This window comes from Oncorhynchus nerka, linkage group LG22 (assembly GCF_034236695.1).
Source record: "Oncorhynchus nerka isolate Pitt River linkage group LG22, Oner_Uvic_2.0, whole genome shotgun sequence".
NCBI lineage: Eukaryota > Metazoa > Chordata > Actinopteri > Salmoniformes > Salmonidae > Oncorhynchus > Oncorhynchus nerka.
In genome coordinates this window covers 55,710,134-55,726,672 of record NC_088417.1, presented here as the reverse complement: position 1 = coordinate 55,726,672, position 16,539 = coordinate 55,710,134, and the positions used below count along the sequence as shown (strand labels likewise).

At 43.5% G+C, this 16,539-nt stretch overlaps 1 protein-coding gene across 1 annotated transcript in view; it reads left to right on the top strand.

The window, feature by feature from the left end:
• The first annotated feature begins 909 nt into the window (after positions 1-909).
• LOC115105386 (myotubularin-related protein 4) overlaps positions 910-16,539 on the top strand; it is a 117,975-nt gene continuing 102,345 nt past the window's right edge. The window contains 1 exon segment of the mRNA XM_029627367.2: positions 910-1,094. Coding sequence (XP_029483227.2) covers positions 1,050-1,094 — 45 coding nt within the window. The 5' untranslated portion in view covers positions 910-1,049.

Below are 16,539 nucleotides of genomic sequence, written 5' to 3'. Positions count from 1 at the left end.
ACTCAGAATAGAGGGAGGGTAGGCGAGGGGGCAAGGAGGGGGCAGCTCTGCTGTAGAATGCTGTCACTGGAGTTCTCTGCATAGGCTCACTCCTCTTCCACTCCTCCCTCCATGTTCTGCTCCAACCTACCGTACCACACTGTCAGTCGGCTTGATACTGTTTCAGCGAGAGACCCCATCCTCCCCAGTGTGTGTCTGTGCCTTCTGATGCAGAGGTGTCAATGTAAGAAACAAACCCTTGTGAAAAACAACCACTAGTGTGAGGTGTTAAATATAGCCTTGTGAAGACATGTTCTGATCGTTTAAATGTGCGTGTGTGTATCTCTACCCATGCGTAGTGCATATGCTGCGTTGCGGTGTGGTGCATGAGATAGATGCATGATGTGCTGGCTGTAGCATCCAGCAGTGGTGTGGTACGGTCTATGCTGCTCTGACGCGTTGCTGAGGAGGCTGCCTGACTGCGTACGAGGAGCTGTATCTCGGTGAAGGGTAAACAGGGAAGAGGTAGGTAGGGAGGATGTGATGGAGAGAGAGAGTGAAGCAAGAGCACGTGATTGGGTGAGAGGGTGGAGATGCGCATGGCATGCCGAGGGTGGAGCTTAGCATCAGGCAATTCCTGCTCTCTGTTTCTTTCTCTCCTCACACATTCACGGCATCCTCATTTTTCCGCTCACGTCTAGTAAGTTCACCTGCTCTCCCTTTCTTGTCCTTCATCCTCCTCTTTGTGGGCTATTTCAGTGGACTCTGTGTGTTCTTATGGACTATCATTCGCTTCCTCCCAACTTGGTCTGAGCAACAGGGGGGCTTTCCAGGCACCAGCACACCCTCTCACGGTTTTCATCCCCCTCACTGGGGGAGGGGGGACTAAGGGTGGGGGTGTATAGCACCTCCTGGGGCAGTGTGGGGGTAATACGGAGGCGGATAGGTGTGGAGGGAGTAGGAGTGGTGAGGATGGTAATGCCGGCCCGTGGCTCTCCCTTCTTCCTGCTGCTACTGCTTCTCTGTAGGCTGTGTGTCTCAGGGGCACAGCCCTGCTTCCTCTTCTCGTCATGAGCCTTGCAGCAAGGGTCTCCTGCTCTGTGCTCAACTGCTTTGTAAGTGACTCTAAGCCCCTTTTTCAAATTCTCTTCTGTGTGTGTGTGTGTGTGTAGTTTCTATCTGTATTGTGTGTGTTTTGAACGCGCCGTGCTTCTCCCTTTCCTGCGCTGTGTATGTGTGTGTGGCTTTCAGTCAGCGGGGGATGGAGGTGGGGTAGTGGTCAGCGCACGTGAGCGCTGCCCAGCTGCTAAGTAACCAATGGCGAGTTTAAAGAAAATACTTAATTAATTAGGTCCTCTTTTGATGTACAGTATGTGAGAAGGTCAATTTGTGGCTGTGAGTCTGTTGGTGTTCCGGTTCTCTCTGTTCTGTTCTAATCGAGGGTAGCGGCAGGGAGCGAGGGAGAGACAGGCGTGTTGCCCGAAATAGACCAGACTATGGACAGAGAAAGAACATGCATTGTGAAGAACACACTTTTTTTATACCACACAAATTACCAAAATGACAGACTACTCTGTCACTGACATACTGATATCAATAAAAATCTGTTTTAAATGCAACCAATGGCATAGGCCAATGAAAAGAGTGGAGACTACTAATCTGAAGCTATTCATGTGATTATTTTGATTTTGCTATTGTAAATGTTCGTAGGCTTATGTAGCCAAATTGTATCTATGATCGTACGCTAACCATTTATGTTTTTTGTATGCTATTTTAATATATGAGAATTAACCAATGATATCAGGTCACACCCGGCCATGATTACAGACACCTGTGTGTCTTTTGACACTATGTAAATTAGTCATTATACCCCGATGAAGACAGCTTGTCTGTCGAAACATTGGACATAAATGTTTTTGCATCTGAGCTCCTAGAGTGTGCGTCTCTACGAAGTGTTCCACTCCGCTAGCCAGCACCTCGCCTAAATAGGTGTGCGTTTCCTTCACCTCTAAATTACTTGAATAGCCTATGGGAAATGTTAAAAAATAAAAGTGTATTTGCATCAGTAGGCTGAGTGACTGAAATGTATCAAAAATGTATTGGAAAGTTCAGGCAAACATCAGGGAAGCTTATCAGCAGGGCCAGGGTGTACCGTGGCTGAAGTATGTGGACACCCCTTCAAATGAGTGGATTCGTCTATTTCAGCCACACCTGTTGCTGACAGGTGTATAAAATCGAGCACACAGCTATGCAATCTCCATAGACAAACAGTGGTAGTAGAATGGCCTGAAGAGCTCAGTGACTTTCAATGTGGCACTGTCATAGGATGCTACCTTTCCAACAAGTCAGTTCGTTACATTTCTGCCCTGCTGGAGCTGCCCCGGTCAACTGTAAATGCTGTTATTGTGAAATAGAAACTTTTGGAGCAACAACAGGGCTGTTTTTCATGGTTCGGGCTAGGCCCCTTACTTCCAGTGAAGGGAAATCTTAACGCTACAGTATACAATGACATTCTAGACAATTCTGTGCTTCCAACTTTGTGGCAACAGTTCGGGGAAGACCCTTTCCGTTTCAGCATGACAATGTCCCCATGCACAAAGCGAGGTCCATACAGAAATGGTTTGTCGAGATTGGTGTGGAAGAACTTGATTGGCCTGCACAGAGCCCTGACCTCAACCCCTTCGAACACCTTTGGGATGAATTGGAACACCGACTGTGAGCCAGGCCTAATCCCCCAACATCAGTGCTCGATCTCACTAATGCTCGTGGCTGAATGGAAGCAAGTCCCCACAGCAATATTCCAATATCTAGTGGAAAGCCTCCCCAGAAGAGTGGAGGCTGTTATAGCAGCAAAGGGGGAACCAACTCCATATTAATGCCCATGATTTCAGAATGAGATGTTCGGCAAGCAGTGTCCACATTCTTTAGGTCATCTAATATATATATATATATAAGGGGAAAGGGTCTGAATACTTGATTGATTGCACATGACACTATATGTGTATATATATATATATATATATATATATATATATATATATATACAGTGTATTCGGAAAGTATTCAGACCCCTTTCCCCCTTTCCACATTTTGTAACATTACAGCCTTATATGAAAATGGATTAAATACATTTTACCCTCATCAATCTACACACAATACGCCATAATGACAAAGTGAAAACAGGTTTTTAGCTCATTTATAAAAAATAAAATACAGAAATACGCTATTAATATAAATATTCAGAAACTTTGCTATGAGACTCGCAATTGAGCTCAGGTGAATCCTGTTTCTGATCATCCTTGAGATGTTTCTACAACTTGACTGGAACCCACCTGTGGTAAACTTAATTGATTGCACATGATTTGGAAGGCACACACCTGTCTATGTAAGTTCCCACAGTTGACAGTGCATGTCAGAGCAAAAACCAAGCCATGAGGTTGAATGAATTGTCCGTAGAGCTCTGAGACAGGATTGTGTCGAGGCACAGATCTGGGGAACGGTACAAAAACATTTCTGCAGCATTGAAGGTCCCCAAGAACACAGTGGCCTCCATCATTCTCAAATGGAAGAAGTTTGGAACCACCTAGACTCTTCCTAGAACTGGCCGCCTGGCTAAACTGAGCAATCAGGGGATTAGAGCCTTAGTCAGGGAGGTGACCAATAACCCGATGGTCTCACTGACAGAGCTCCAGTGTTCCTCTGTGGAGATGGGAGAACCTTCCAGAAGGACAACTATCTCTGTAGCACTCCACCAATCAGGCCTTTATTGTAGATTGGCCAGACGGAAGCCACTCCTCAGTAAAAGGCACATGACAGCCCGCTTGGAGTTTGCCAAAAGGCACCTAAAGACTCAGACCATGAGAAACAAGATTCTCTCCGCTGATGAAACCAGGAGTGAACTCTTTGGCCTGAATGCCAAGTGTCACGTCTGGAGGAAACTTGGCACCATCCTTATGGTGAAGCATGGTGGTGGCAGCATCATTCTGTGGAGATGTTTTTCAGTGGCAGGGACTGCGAGACTAGTCAGGATCGAGGGAAAGATGAACGGAGCAAAGTACTGAGAGATCCTTGATTAAAACCTGCTCCAGAGCACTCTAGACTTCAGACTGGGGTGAAGTTTCACCTTCCAACAGGACAACGACCATAAGCACACAGCCAAGGCAACTCAGGAGTAACTTCGGGACAAGTCTCTGAATGTCCTTGAGTGGCCCAGCCTGTGCCCGAACTTGAACCCTATCAAATATCTCTGGAGAGCCCTGAAAATAGCTGTGCAGCAACGCTCCCCATCCAACCTGACAGCTTGAGAGGATCTGTAGAGAAGTGGTGGGGAGTACTAAAATGGAGTCTGTGGCTTCAAAACAACGGCCACTGTCTGTCATCTAGTGTATATATAGAAATCATTGAATTCTACAGGGTGCAGACAAAATGTCAACTTTGTCACACACACCTTCATGTGCAGTCATGTGGCCTGGCAGGTTGAGCACGGCTGGATATATTAACTCTGTGTGGACACCTCACTTGGCTGTGTTGTGTTTTTACTGTCAGTGATTCAGCTGAATTGGCTGTTCTCATGGCTGCACCAGTTACTGTCTGTATAATTTAGTATCAAGACTCCCTTGTTACCTTTCACTTTTGAAGGAGGCTCAAAACTGAGTTTTTTATCATGTCCCAAGCTTGCACTAGTCTTTGCTTTTGGCACACTTAAATAAAATAATTTCCATAGTTGAATTTCTAGCACTCATATGCTAGCTTGTGTTACATTTCTTTTGACAAACCCCAGAAAATTAATTCAAAAGCTCTTAACTGAAGTCAAATGCTCCATTCCACCCTTCTATCTTTCATCTCTCCTCTTCTCCCTCTGACTATCATGTTTGTTTCTTCTGCAAATATATTTCCGTCAGTAAATTGAGCCATAAAAGGCTAATGTAATTGTTTTGTTTTTTGTTTCCGTAACTCAGATACCATTATAGCCCTCTCTCCTCTCTGTGTTGGCTAAGTGAATCAGGTGGAGTGCAATTGGAGCCAAGGGCTTCTGGGGGAGGCGGTGCATCTCTTTCTCTTTGCCCCTGGCCTGCATCAGCCACTCTGGCACCTGGGAGAGCTCATATATCAAGTGGCAACCTGACTGGCATAGCACCTAGGTTACTATAATAGTGGGTGAGCCCTATGAGAGCCTGGCAACAGATGAGTCCTGGGTAGTGTTCAGTAGTGCTCACGAGGGAGAAAACATTTTGAAATGGGGAGGTACTGTCTCTCTGCCCCTGGCCTGTTGCTCCATCAACACTGGCACCTGGAAGGACTCGCAGATCAGGTGCCACCCTGACTGCATGGTACCTAGTGGGTTAGTCCCCAATCAGAGCCTGGCAGCAAATGGGCCGTGTGATGAGTGGTGCCCTGAGTCTCACTACCGTTCTCCATCTCTCGCTCCATCACACCGTCCTATTAGAGGGTCAAAGGTATTTCAGCATTCCCTGTATTATTTCGGAGTTTAGGCTTCCTCCGTTTCTGCACATTCAGTTCCAGCTATAAAAAGTAGGCTAGCCACGTGAACTGAGGTCAAGGAATTTAAAATTGAATTTTCATTCTATGTGCTCTCTCCCTGTTGATCCGTGAGGTCACAGGTAGCAGAATGTCCGCATTCTCTCTGAGGTCACTGCAGTCTCCCTGTAGCTGATCTGATGGATGGATTATCTGCTGACAGTGCCCCATGATTTTAACATGTTTTAACAGAATAAGGGTGTTTTCACATATAATTCTGAGCTATAGTTCGAACCAGAGTTTGATTATTTGTAACATTTGTACAGTATTTTTGTTATTTGGTCCAGTTGGTTTCACATTGTCCAACAAACTAAAATGCCTAAACAAAATCACGTGTTCATGCAAGTAATTTGTTTATTGGAGGAAAATGCTCTTTGATTATCAATCAGCATTACTTGTGTTTCCCAAACGTTATTACTTTACCTTTGATCTTCAAACAACGTGCGGTAGGAAACGGCACAAATGCCACTCTAACCGCAACGTAAATAGGCTATATTCAGTAGCCTATAATACCCGGTAGGCTATAGCCCCTATCTCCCCCTAATCATCTGCATAGGATGCCCTCATGAATGCGCTGCTACCCATAATGTGTCAGATATATCAAGTTATGGTACGCTACTGCATGCATTTAAGAAACTGCTCGCCGTCAAACAACCAAATAATAGTTCTACTGCACGCCAGTGGTTATTTTCTTTTGTTTGGTCCAGACTGCGTTCTCACCTGCAGCGAACTAGACAATCGTACGAATGGAATCGGACAGAGACCACCCTTTTTGAGCGAACCAAGGTGCGTTGTTTAGTGCGCTCCTGAGTGTGGATATTGTTCACACCAGTCCAAACGAACTGAACTAAGGGGGAAAATGAACCAAAACATTTTGGTGTGGAATTTGGTAATCAATGCACATTTCTGCCTGTGTGTGTCAGTGCTTGTGTGTACATGTACATTCATGGCCAAAAGTTTTGAGAATGACACAAAAAATAATTTTCACAAAGTTTGCTGCTTCAGTGACTTTAGATATTTTTGTCAGATGTTACTATGGAATACTGACATATAATTATAAGCATTTCATAAGTGTCAAAGGCTTTTATTGACAATTACATGAAGTTGATGCAAAGAGTCAATATTTGCAGTGTTGACCCTTATTTTTCAAGACCTCTGCAATCCGCCCTGGCATGCTGTCAATTAACTTCTGGGCCACATCCTGACTGATGCAGCCCATTCTTGCATAATCAATGCTTGGAGTTTGTCAGGATTTGAGGGTTTTTGTTCGTCCACCCGCCTCTTGAAGATTGACCACAAGTTCTCAATGGGATTAAGGTCTGGGGAGTTTCCTGGCCATGGACCCAGAATATCAATGTTTTGTTCCCCGAGCTACTTAGTTATCACTTTTGCCTTATGGCAAAGTGCTCCATCATGCTGGAAAAGGCATTGTTTGTCACCAAACTTCCTGGATGGTTGTGAGAAGTTGCTCTCTGAGGATGTGTTGGTACCATTCTTTATTCATGGCTGTGTTCTTAGGCAAAATTGTGAGTGAGCCTACTCCCTTGGCTGAGAAGCAACCCCACACATGAATGATCTCAGGATGCTTTACTATTGGCATGACGCATGACACAGGACTGATGGTAGTGCTCACCTTGTCTTCTGTGGACAAGTTTTTTTCCGGATGCCCCAAACAATCGGAGAGGGGATTCATCAGAGAAAATGACTTTACCCCAGTCCTCAGCAGTCCAATCCCTGTGTCACGCCCTGACCTTAGTTATCTTTGTTTTCTTTATTATTTGGTTAGGTCAGGGTGTGACAAGGGTGGTTCGTTTTGTTGTTTTGTTTAGTTCTGTTCAGTGTTCTCTCTTTAATTAAAGAGTTATGTTCACTTAGTTTTCTACAATGTCGAAAATAAAGAAAAACTGTGGAATGAGTCGGTGTGTCTGGTACTTTTGACTGGTACTGTAGTTATCGTCAGATTTGCCAAATGGAGGGAAAGGGAGAGCTTTGTATACGTTCCTGTGTGTGGACTAAAGGTGAACTAGATTTTTTTGGGCACAGGTAACATGCTGGTAGAAATGAGGTAAGACTGATTTCAGTTTTCCTGCATTAAAATCACCAGCCACTAGGAGCACTGCCTCTGGATGTGTATTTTCTTGTTTGCTTATTTTTAGCTTGTTGAGTGCTGTCTTGGTGCCAGTATCGATGTGTGGTGGTCAATAGAATGCTACGAAAAATATAAATGAAAAAACTCTTGGTAAATAGTATGGTCTTCAGCTTATCATGAGGTATTCTAACAAGAGGTCGACCAATTAATCGGCATGGCCGATTTAAAGTTTTCATAACAATCCGTAATCAATATTTCTGCATGCCGATTATGGCCGATTACATTGCATTCCATGAGGAAACTGTGTGGCAGGCTGACCACCTGTTACGCGAGTGCAGCAAGGAGCCACGGTAAGTTGCTAGCTAGTATTAAACTTATATTATAAAAAACAATCAATCTTCACATAATCACTAGTTTAAAAACTTCTTACGGATCATTGGGACGCTAGCGTCTCACCTTGACAACATCCGGTGAAATTGCAGTGCGCGAAATTTAAATGACAGAAATTGTAATATTCATGAAAATACAAGTGTCAAACATAATTTAAAAGCTTAACTTAATCCAGCCGCGTTATCAGATTTCAAAAAGGCTTTACGGCGAAAGCACACCATGCGATTATCTGAGGACAGCGCCCCGCACACAAAAGCATTACATACATTTTCCAACCAAGCAGAGGCATCACGAAAGTCAGAAATAGCGATAAACAAAATAACTTACCTTTGAAGATCTTCATCTGGTTGCAATCACAAGGGTCCCAGCTACATAACAAATGGTCAGTTTCATTGGCTCGCTAGACTCAGTAATCCACCGGTTTCCCTCGTTCAAAATGCATACAAATGAATGGTTGATGATATTACTCATTTAACTAGCTTGTCCTGCATTGCATATAATCAATGTGGTGCCTGTTACTTTATCATCGAATCACAGCCTACTTCTCCAAACGGGGGATGATTGAACAAAAACGCATTCGCAAAAAAAGCACAATCGTTGCACGAATGTACCTAATCATAAACATCAATGCTTTTCTTAAAATCAATACACAGAATAATATTTTTATTTATTAACTAGGGAAATTGTGTCACTTCTCTTTTTTTATAAAAAAAATATATATATTTTTATTTAACCTTTATTTAACCAGGTAGGCTAGTTGAGAACAAGTTCTCATTTACAACTGCGACCTGGCCAAGATAAAGCATAGCAGTGTGAACAGACAACAACACAGAGTTACACATGGAGTAAACAATGAACAAGACAATAACACAGTAGAAAAATAGTCTATATACATTGTGTGCAAAAGGCATGAGGAGGTAGGCAATAAATAGGCCATAGGAGCGAATAATTACAATTTAGCAGATAAACACTGGAGTGATAAATGATCAGATGATCATGTGCAAGTAGAGATACTGGTGTGCAAAAGAGCAGAAAAGTAAATAAATAAAAACAGTATGGGGATGAGGTAGGTAAATTGGGTGGGCTATTTACAGATGGACTATGTACAGCTGCAGCGATCGGTTAGCTGCTCAGATAGCAGATGTTTAAAGTTGGTGGGGGAAATAAAATTCTCCAACTTCAGCGATTTTTGCAATTCGTGCCAGTCACAGGGAGCAGAGAACTGGAAGGAAAGGCGGCCAAATTAGGTGTTGGCTTTAGGGATGATCAGTGAGATACACCTGCTGGAGCACGTGACCAGTGTACTGAGATAAGGCAGAGCTTTACCTAGAGTTCCCCTTTACCTCTTGCGTTCATTGCACGCAGAGTCAGGGTATATGCAACAGTTTGGGCTGCCTGGCTCGTTGCGAACTAATTTGCCAGAATTTACATAATTATGACATAACATTGAAGGTTGTGCAATGTAAATGCAATATTTAGACTTAGGGTTGCCACCCGTTCGATAAAATACGGAACGGTTCCGTGTTTCACTGAAAGAATAAACATTTTGTTTTCGAAATGATAGGTTCCGGATTTGACCATATTAATGACCTAAGGCTCGTATTTCTGTGTTTATTATATTATAATTAAGTCTATGATTTGAAATTTGATAAAGCAGTGGTAGGCAGCAGCAGGCTCGTAAGCATTCATTCAAACTTTACTGCGTTTGCCAGTAGCTCTTAGCAATGCTTGAATCACAACGCTGTTTATGACTTCAAGCCTATCAACTCCTGAGATTAGGCTGGCAATACTAAAGTGCCTATTAGAACATCCAATAGTCAAAGGTATATGAAATACAAATGGTATAGAGAAATAGTTGACGCGTCATAATTCCTATAATAACTACAACCTAAAACTTCGTAACTGGGAATATTGAAGAACTGGGAAAATTGAATCTCCAGCTTTCATATGTTCTGAGCAAGGAACTTAAACATGAGCTTTTTTACACATACAGTTGAAGTCAGAGGTTTACATACACCTTAGCCAAATACATTTCTGTATACTTCTGGCCCTTCTTTGGACACTGTGTTAACAACCCTCCAGGCAAGCTTCAATGCCATACAACTCTCCTTCTGTGGCCTCCAATTGCTCTTAAATACAAGTAAAACTAAATGCATGCTCTTCAACCGATCGCTACCTGCACCTACCCGCCTGTCCAACATCACACCTCTGGACGGCTCTGACTTAGAATACGTGGACAACTACAAATACTTAGGTGTCTGGTTAGACTGTAAACTCTCCTTCCAGACCCATATCAAACATCTCCAATCCAAAGTTAAATCTAGAATTGGCTTCCTATTTCGCAAAAAAGCATCCTTCACTCATGCTGCCAAACATACCCTTGTAAAACTGACCATCCTACCAATCCTCGACTTTGGCGATGTCATTTACAAAATAGCCTCCAATACCCTACTCAACAAATTGGATGCAGTCTATCACAGTGCAATCCGTTTTGTCACCAAAGCCCCATATACTACCCACCATTGCGACCTGTACGCTCTCGTTGGCTGGCCCTCGCTTCATACTCGTCGCCAAACCCACTGGCTCCATGTCATCTACAAGACCCTGCTAGGTAAAGTCCCCCCTCATCTCAGCTCGCTGGTCACCATAGCATCTCCCACCTGTAGCACACGCTCCAGCAGGTATATCTCTCTAGTCACCCCCAAAACCAATTATTTCTTTGGCCGCCTCTCCTTCCAGTTCTCTGCTGCCAATGACTGGAACGAACTACAAAAATCTCTGAAACTGGAAACACTTATCTCCCTCACTAGCTTTAAGCACCAACTGTCAGAGCAGCTCACAGATTACTGCACCTGTACATAGCCCACCTATAATTTAGCCCAAACAACTACCTCTTTCCCAACTGTATTTAATTAATTTATTTATTTTGCTCCTTTGCACCCCATTATTTTTATTTCTACTTTGCACATTCTTCCATTGCAAAACTACCATTCCAGTGTTTTACTTGCTATATTGTACTTACTTTGCCACCATGGCCTTTTTTGCCTTTACCTCCCTTCTCACCTCATTTGCTCACATTGTATATAGACTTGTTTATACTGTATTATTGACTGTATGTTTGTTTTACTCCATGTGTAACTCTGTGTCGTTGTATATGTCGAACTGCTTTGCTTTATCTTGGCCAGGTCGCAATTGTAAATGAGAACTTGTTCTCAACTTGCCTACCTGGTTAAATAAAGGTGAAATAAAAAATACAAATAAATAAACATTTAAACTCAGTTTCACAATTCCTGACATTTAATCCTCGTAAAAATTCCCTGTCTTAGGTCAGATAGGATCACCACTTTATTTTAAGAATGTGAAATGTCAGGAAAATGGTTGGGAGAATGATTTATTTCAGCTTGTATTTCTTTCATCACATTCCCAGTGGGTCAGAAATTTACATACACTCAATTAGTATTTGGTAGCATTGCCTTTAAATTGTTTAACTTGGGTCAAACGTTTTGGGTAGCCTTCCACAAGCTAACCACAATAAGTTGGGTGAATTTTGGCCCATTCCTCTTGTCAGGTTTGCAGGCCTCCTTGCTTACATATGCTTTTTCAGTTCTGCCCACAAATTTTCTACAGGATTGTGGTCAGGGCTTTTTTTCCAATACCTTGACTTTGTTGTCCTTAAGCCATTTTTGCCACAACTTTGGAAATATGCTTGGGGTCATTGTCCATTTGGAAGACGCATTTGCTACCAACCTTTCACTTCCTGACTGATGTCTTGAGATGTTGCTTCAATATATTCACACAATTTCCTCCGTCATGATGCCATCTATTTTGTGAAGTGCACCAGTCCCTCCTGCAGTCCCCCAGTCCCTCCTGCAGGCTCGGTTTCTCTCATCAATCTTTGTCCCTTTTTTTAACCCTTGCAATCCAGTTGGCGATGTGCCTGTGACTAGACCTAGTGCTTTAGTTAGTATTGGGTGAAGTGGTGGACATTGAAGGCCATGTGCATAGTGGATGTTTCTGCCCCGGTGCTTGTGAGCAGAGCTCTTCTGTTGCACTGGAACAGGCTGGATGGGCCTTCAAAACCCAGAGGATGTCCAGCTCATAGAGATAGATAGATACAGTGTCTCTCTTTTTATAAAATGCAGTACAGAACACTCACAGTACTAATACAGGGGTTCTGTAAATTATCCAGAGAATTATAGTCCAGGCACAAAGCCCTAGTCAGATTAGGTGAACAGCATCGGTCTCACAATGAGTAATGAGGAAGAATGGGTGAGAAACTAGGAATGGGATTTATCTCGGGAAAAGGGTGATTTTCATTTCCATAGCAACCAGACTCAGTCAGACTTATTCACGATTGAGGTAAATGTTCATATGCCGCCTTTCCTTTGTCTTTCTGTGTCTGAATACCTCCAGTCACCCATCTTTTTTCTATTCTTCATATTCCCTCTCTTTTCCTCCTTCAGCAGTCCATCACATTATTTTTCTATCTATACTTACAGTACAGTATTCCCTGGAAAGGGAGTCTGTCACTCGACTCGCGGAGCTTTTTACAAAAGGATTAGAACGCCATTGTTTTTAGTTAATTAAAAAGACCAGCTGTGACAACCCCACTACTAGTGGCCTTAAGCTGAAATGTGTCAGAGGCTGAGCACTGAGGATCCCCTCAGAAGAACAGATGTACAGTATCACAGTTGAGGAAGATAAGGTGATAAAATAAGTCATTGTTATAATAAGCCCAGATATGATGTGTTGGGACTGGGGAGGATGGGAAAGAGGGAAGGAGAGGTGGATGGAAAAAGAGAACTGAGACGTTAAGCTGCAGCGTGTTCTCCAGGTCCGGTTTTCTGACTCTGTGCTTGTTAGAGGGGGGAAGGGGGTGCAGGCAGGCTTTCAGAACAGCAGTGACGAAGCAAAAACGCCGCAGCACAGCACACGCTGTTCTCTATCTTCCTGGCTTCGCCTGCAGGGACAGAGTAGAACGTTTCTCTCTCCCTGCCTCACTCTCTCTCTCTCTGCCTGCCCCGCACTCTCTCGCTCTCTGTCCTTTCTGTCCTTTCTTTCTGTCCTCTCTGTCTGTCTGTCTTATTTTATCTGGAAGTGGACTACCATCAAATGGATGGGGCGGGAGAGAGACGAATAAGAAATACATTTACATTTACATTTAAGTCATTTAGCAGACGCTCTTATCCAGAGCGACTTACAAATTCGTGCGTTCACCTTAAGACATCCAGTGGAACAGCCACTTTACAATAGTGCATCTAAATCTTTTAAGGGGGGGTGAGAAGGATTACTTTATCCTATCCTAGGTATTCCTGAAAGAGGTGGGGTTTCAGGTGTCTCCGGAAGGTGGTGATTGACTCCGCTGTCCTGGCGTCGTGAGGGAGTTTGTTCCACCATTGGGGGGCCAGAGCAGCGAACAGTTTTGACTGGGCTGCGCGGGAACTGTACTTCCTCAGTGGTAGGGAGGCGAGCAGGCCAGAGGTGGATGAACGCAGTGCCCTTGTTTGGGTGTAGGGCCTGATCAGAGCCTGGAGGTACTGAGGTGCCGTTCCCCTCACAGCTCCGTAGGAGAAATACATTGGCAGACTTTTGTTTACCTCCTGCGTCAAGCAGCCAAGTGTTTTTTCCCTTCTCGTTTTGCTATTCTGAAGCTCTGCTATGACCTGTTTGAGGTCATCAGGAGTTCAGCTGGGTGTCTGCAGATCGCTTCATCTGCACTGTATTAATGGAAGACTTGACAGGTGAAAATATGATGGAAGCTCATAATTTGGCTGGCTTTGACCTGGTCTGTTCTTTCAGATCAGTGCATGGGAATGAAGGAGAGGAGATGCGGAGAGGACAAGATGATTGAAAAAGAGCGCAGTTGCTTGTACCACAATCTGCTCTGAATAATCTGAGCCTCTGACTTTCCTGTGCCCAGACTATCCACCCTCTGTCTGCCAGCCTCTCAGCGCTCTCTCTCTCTCATATTGCTTGTTGCTCCTTTGTCTCTGCTCCTAGTCCTCACAGTCCTATTTAACGCCTTTTAACCAGGGTTTCTGTCTGGGTCTGGGCCAGCCAGGAACAGTATTTTGAAGCTCTGCCTCTCCTGGCTCTCTGCATTCTTAATTTGGAAAGTGTGGCTCCTCCGTTAAGCCGTTGAGCTTCAAAACACCAAGCGACAAATTAAAACCCATGTCTGCATCTAAAATGGCACCTTATTCCCTGATAGCCCTGGTCAAAATTAGTGCACAACGGGGGAAAGGGTACCATCTCGGACTCAGTTGCAGTGTCTGGACTGGACTCAAATTCTGTTATGCACTGTGATGGGTTTACTGTAGTATTAATTAAAGGGTAGGAAGCAGGGGTTTTTACTCACCAAAGTAAGAACACAGTGTGGTCAAAGCCTTACTAACTTAGTTGTAGTCATTTCTGGTGACCAATAACTCCAAAAATAGTTATGTTTTGGGTTTTTGAAATATTTATTAACTTATATTCAGATATCTTTGGAACTACCAAAGATGCACTAAAGTCAACGTCATTCAGAGAACCTACTCTGTGCTACTGAGTTGCTAGCTAGCTTGAGCTAGCTAACGTTAGCCACTAGCTACGTTAGCAGGTACCTTAAAACTTCAATTTAACACAGTCTCAAATAGCCGCCTGTGTGATGTAAACAAGGAAGAGATGGAGCATCCTGCACTTCAGCACCGGCATGCTCTTGGTGTCTAATTGCCTCAGGCTCAAAATGGAAGGGGGAAATCATCCCTGCCTGCTCTAATTGCTTAGTACTTTGTCTGTTTTTTGTTTGTTTTTCATCCTATTTTTTGTTTTGTCAACATTTTTAACTTTTCCACTGTAGCACAGTTTGTAGAGCATGGTGCTTGCAAAGCCAGGAAAGTATGTTTGATTCCCGGGGCCACCCACATGTAAAATGTATGCATGCATGACTGCAAGCCGCTTTGGATAAAAGCGTCTGCAAAATGTACATATACACACACTGGCCAGTTTATTAGGTACCGGGTCGGAGCGCTCTTTGCCTCCAGAACAGCCTGAATGCTTTGGGGAATTCTACAATGTGTCAGAATCGTTCCACAGTAATGTTGGTCCATGCTCACATGATGATATCACGTAGTTGCTGCAGATTGGACGGCGGTACATTCATGCTGCAAACAGCCCATTCCATATCGTCCCAAAGATGCTCTATTGGGTTGAGGTCTGGGACTGCGCATGCCACTGGAGTAAACTGAACTTGCTGTCATGTTCCAGGCAATGTTTTTCCAATCCTTAATTGTCCATTGTTGATCTCGTGCCCACTGAAGCCGCTTCTTCTTGCTTTTAGCTGATAAGAGTGGAACCCGGTGTGGTTATCTGCTGCAATAGCCCATCTGTGACAAGGATTGACGAGTTTGTGTTCCGAGATTCTGTTCTGCACACCACTGTATTGTACTGTGCTATTATTTGTCTGTTTTTGACCCGCCTGTTAGCTTGCACGAATCTTGCCATTCACCATCGACCTCTCATCAACAAGCTGTTGGACTGCTGCTGACTGGAAGTTTTTTGTTTGTCGCACCATTCTCGGGTAAGAAGAGTGGACATTTTTTGAGATACTGGATCCGGTGTGCCTAGCACCAATCATACCACGCTCAATGTCGCTTAGGTCACTTGTTTTTCCCATTCTAACGTTCAATCGACCAGTAACTGAAAGCCTCGATGCCTGCTTAATAAAGCAAGCCACAGCCACATGACTCACTGTCTGTAGGAGCGAACCATTTTTGTGAAAGGGGTGGTGTTCCTAATAAACTGTCTGGTGAGTGTATATACTGTATATATACGCTGAGTGTAGAAACCATTAGTTACACCTGCTCTTTCCATGACAGTCTGACTAGGTGAATCCAGGTGAAAGATTTGATCCCTTATTGAGTTCACTTGTTAAATCCACTTCAAATCAGTGTAGATGAACGGGAGGGGGTGCGCAAGTCAATATTAGTAATGTATTCCTAATGTTTAGTATACTCAGTCGGAAGTTTACATACACCTTAGCCAACTACATTTTAAACTCAGTTTTTCACAATTCCTGACATTTAATCCAAGTAAAAATGCCCTGTTTTAGGTCAGTTAGTATCACCACTTTATTTACATTTACATTTAAGTCATTTAGCAGACGCTCTTATTTTAAGAATGTGAAATGTCAGAATAATAGTACAGAGAATGATGTATTTCAGCTTTTATTTCTTTCATCACATTCCCAGTGGGTCAAACATTTACATACACTCAATTAGCATGTGGTAGCATTGCCTTTAAATTGTTTAACTTGGGTCAAATATTTCAGGTAGCCTTCCACAAGCTTCCCACAATAAGTTGGGTGAATTTTGGCCCATTCCTCTAGACAGTGCTGGTGTAACTGAGTCAGGTGTGTAGGCCTACTTGCTCGCACATGCTTTTTCAGTTCTGCCCACACATTTTCTATAGGATTGAGGTCAGGCCTGATTGCCACTCCAATACCTTGACTTTGTTGTCTTTAAGCCATTTTGCCACAACTTTGGAAGTATGCTTGGGGTCATTGT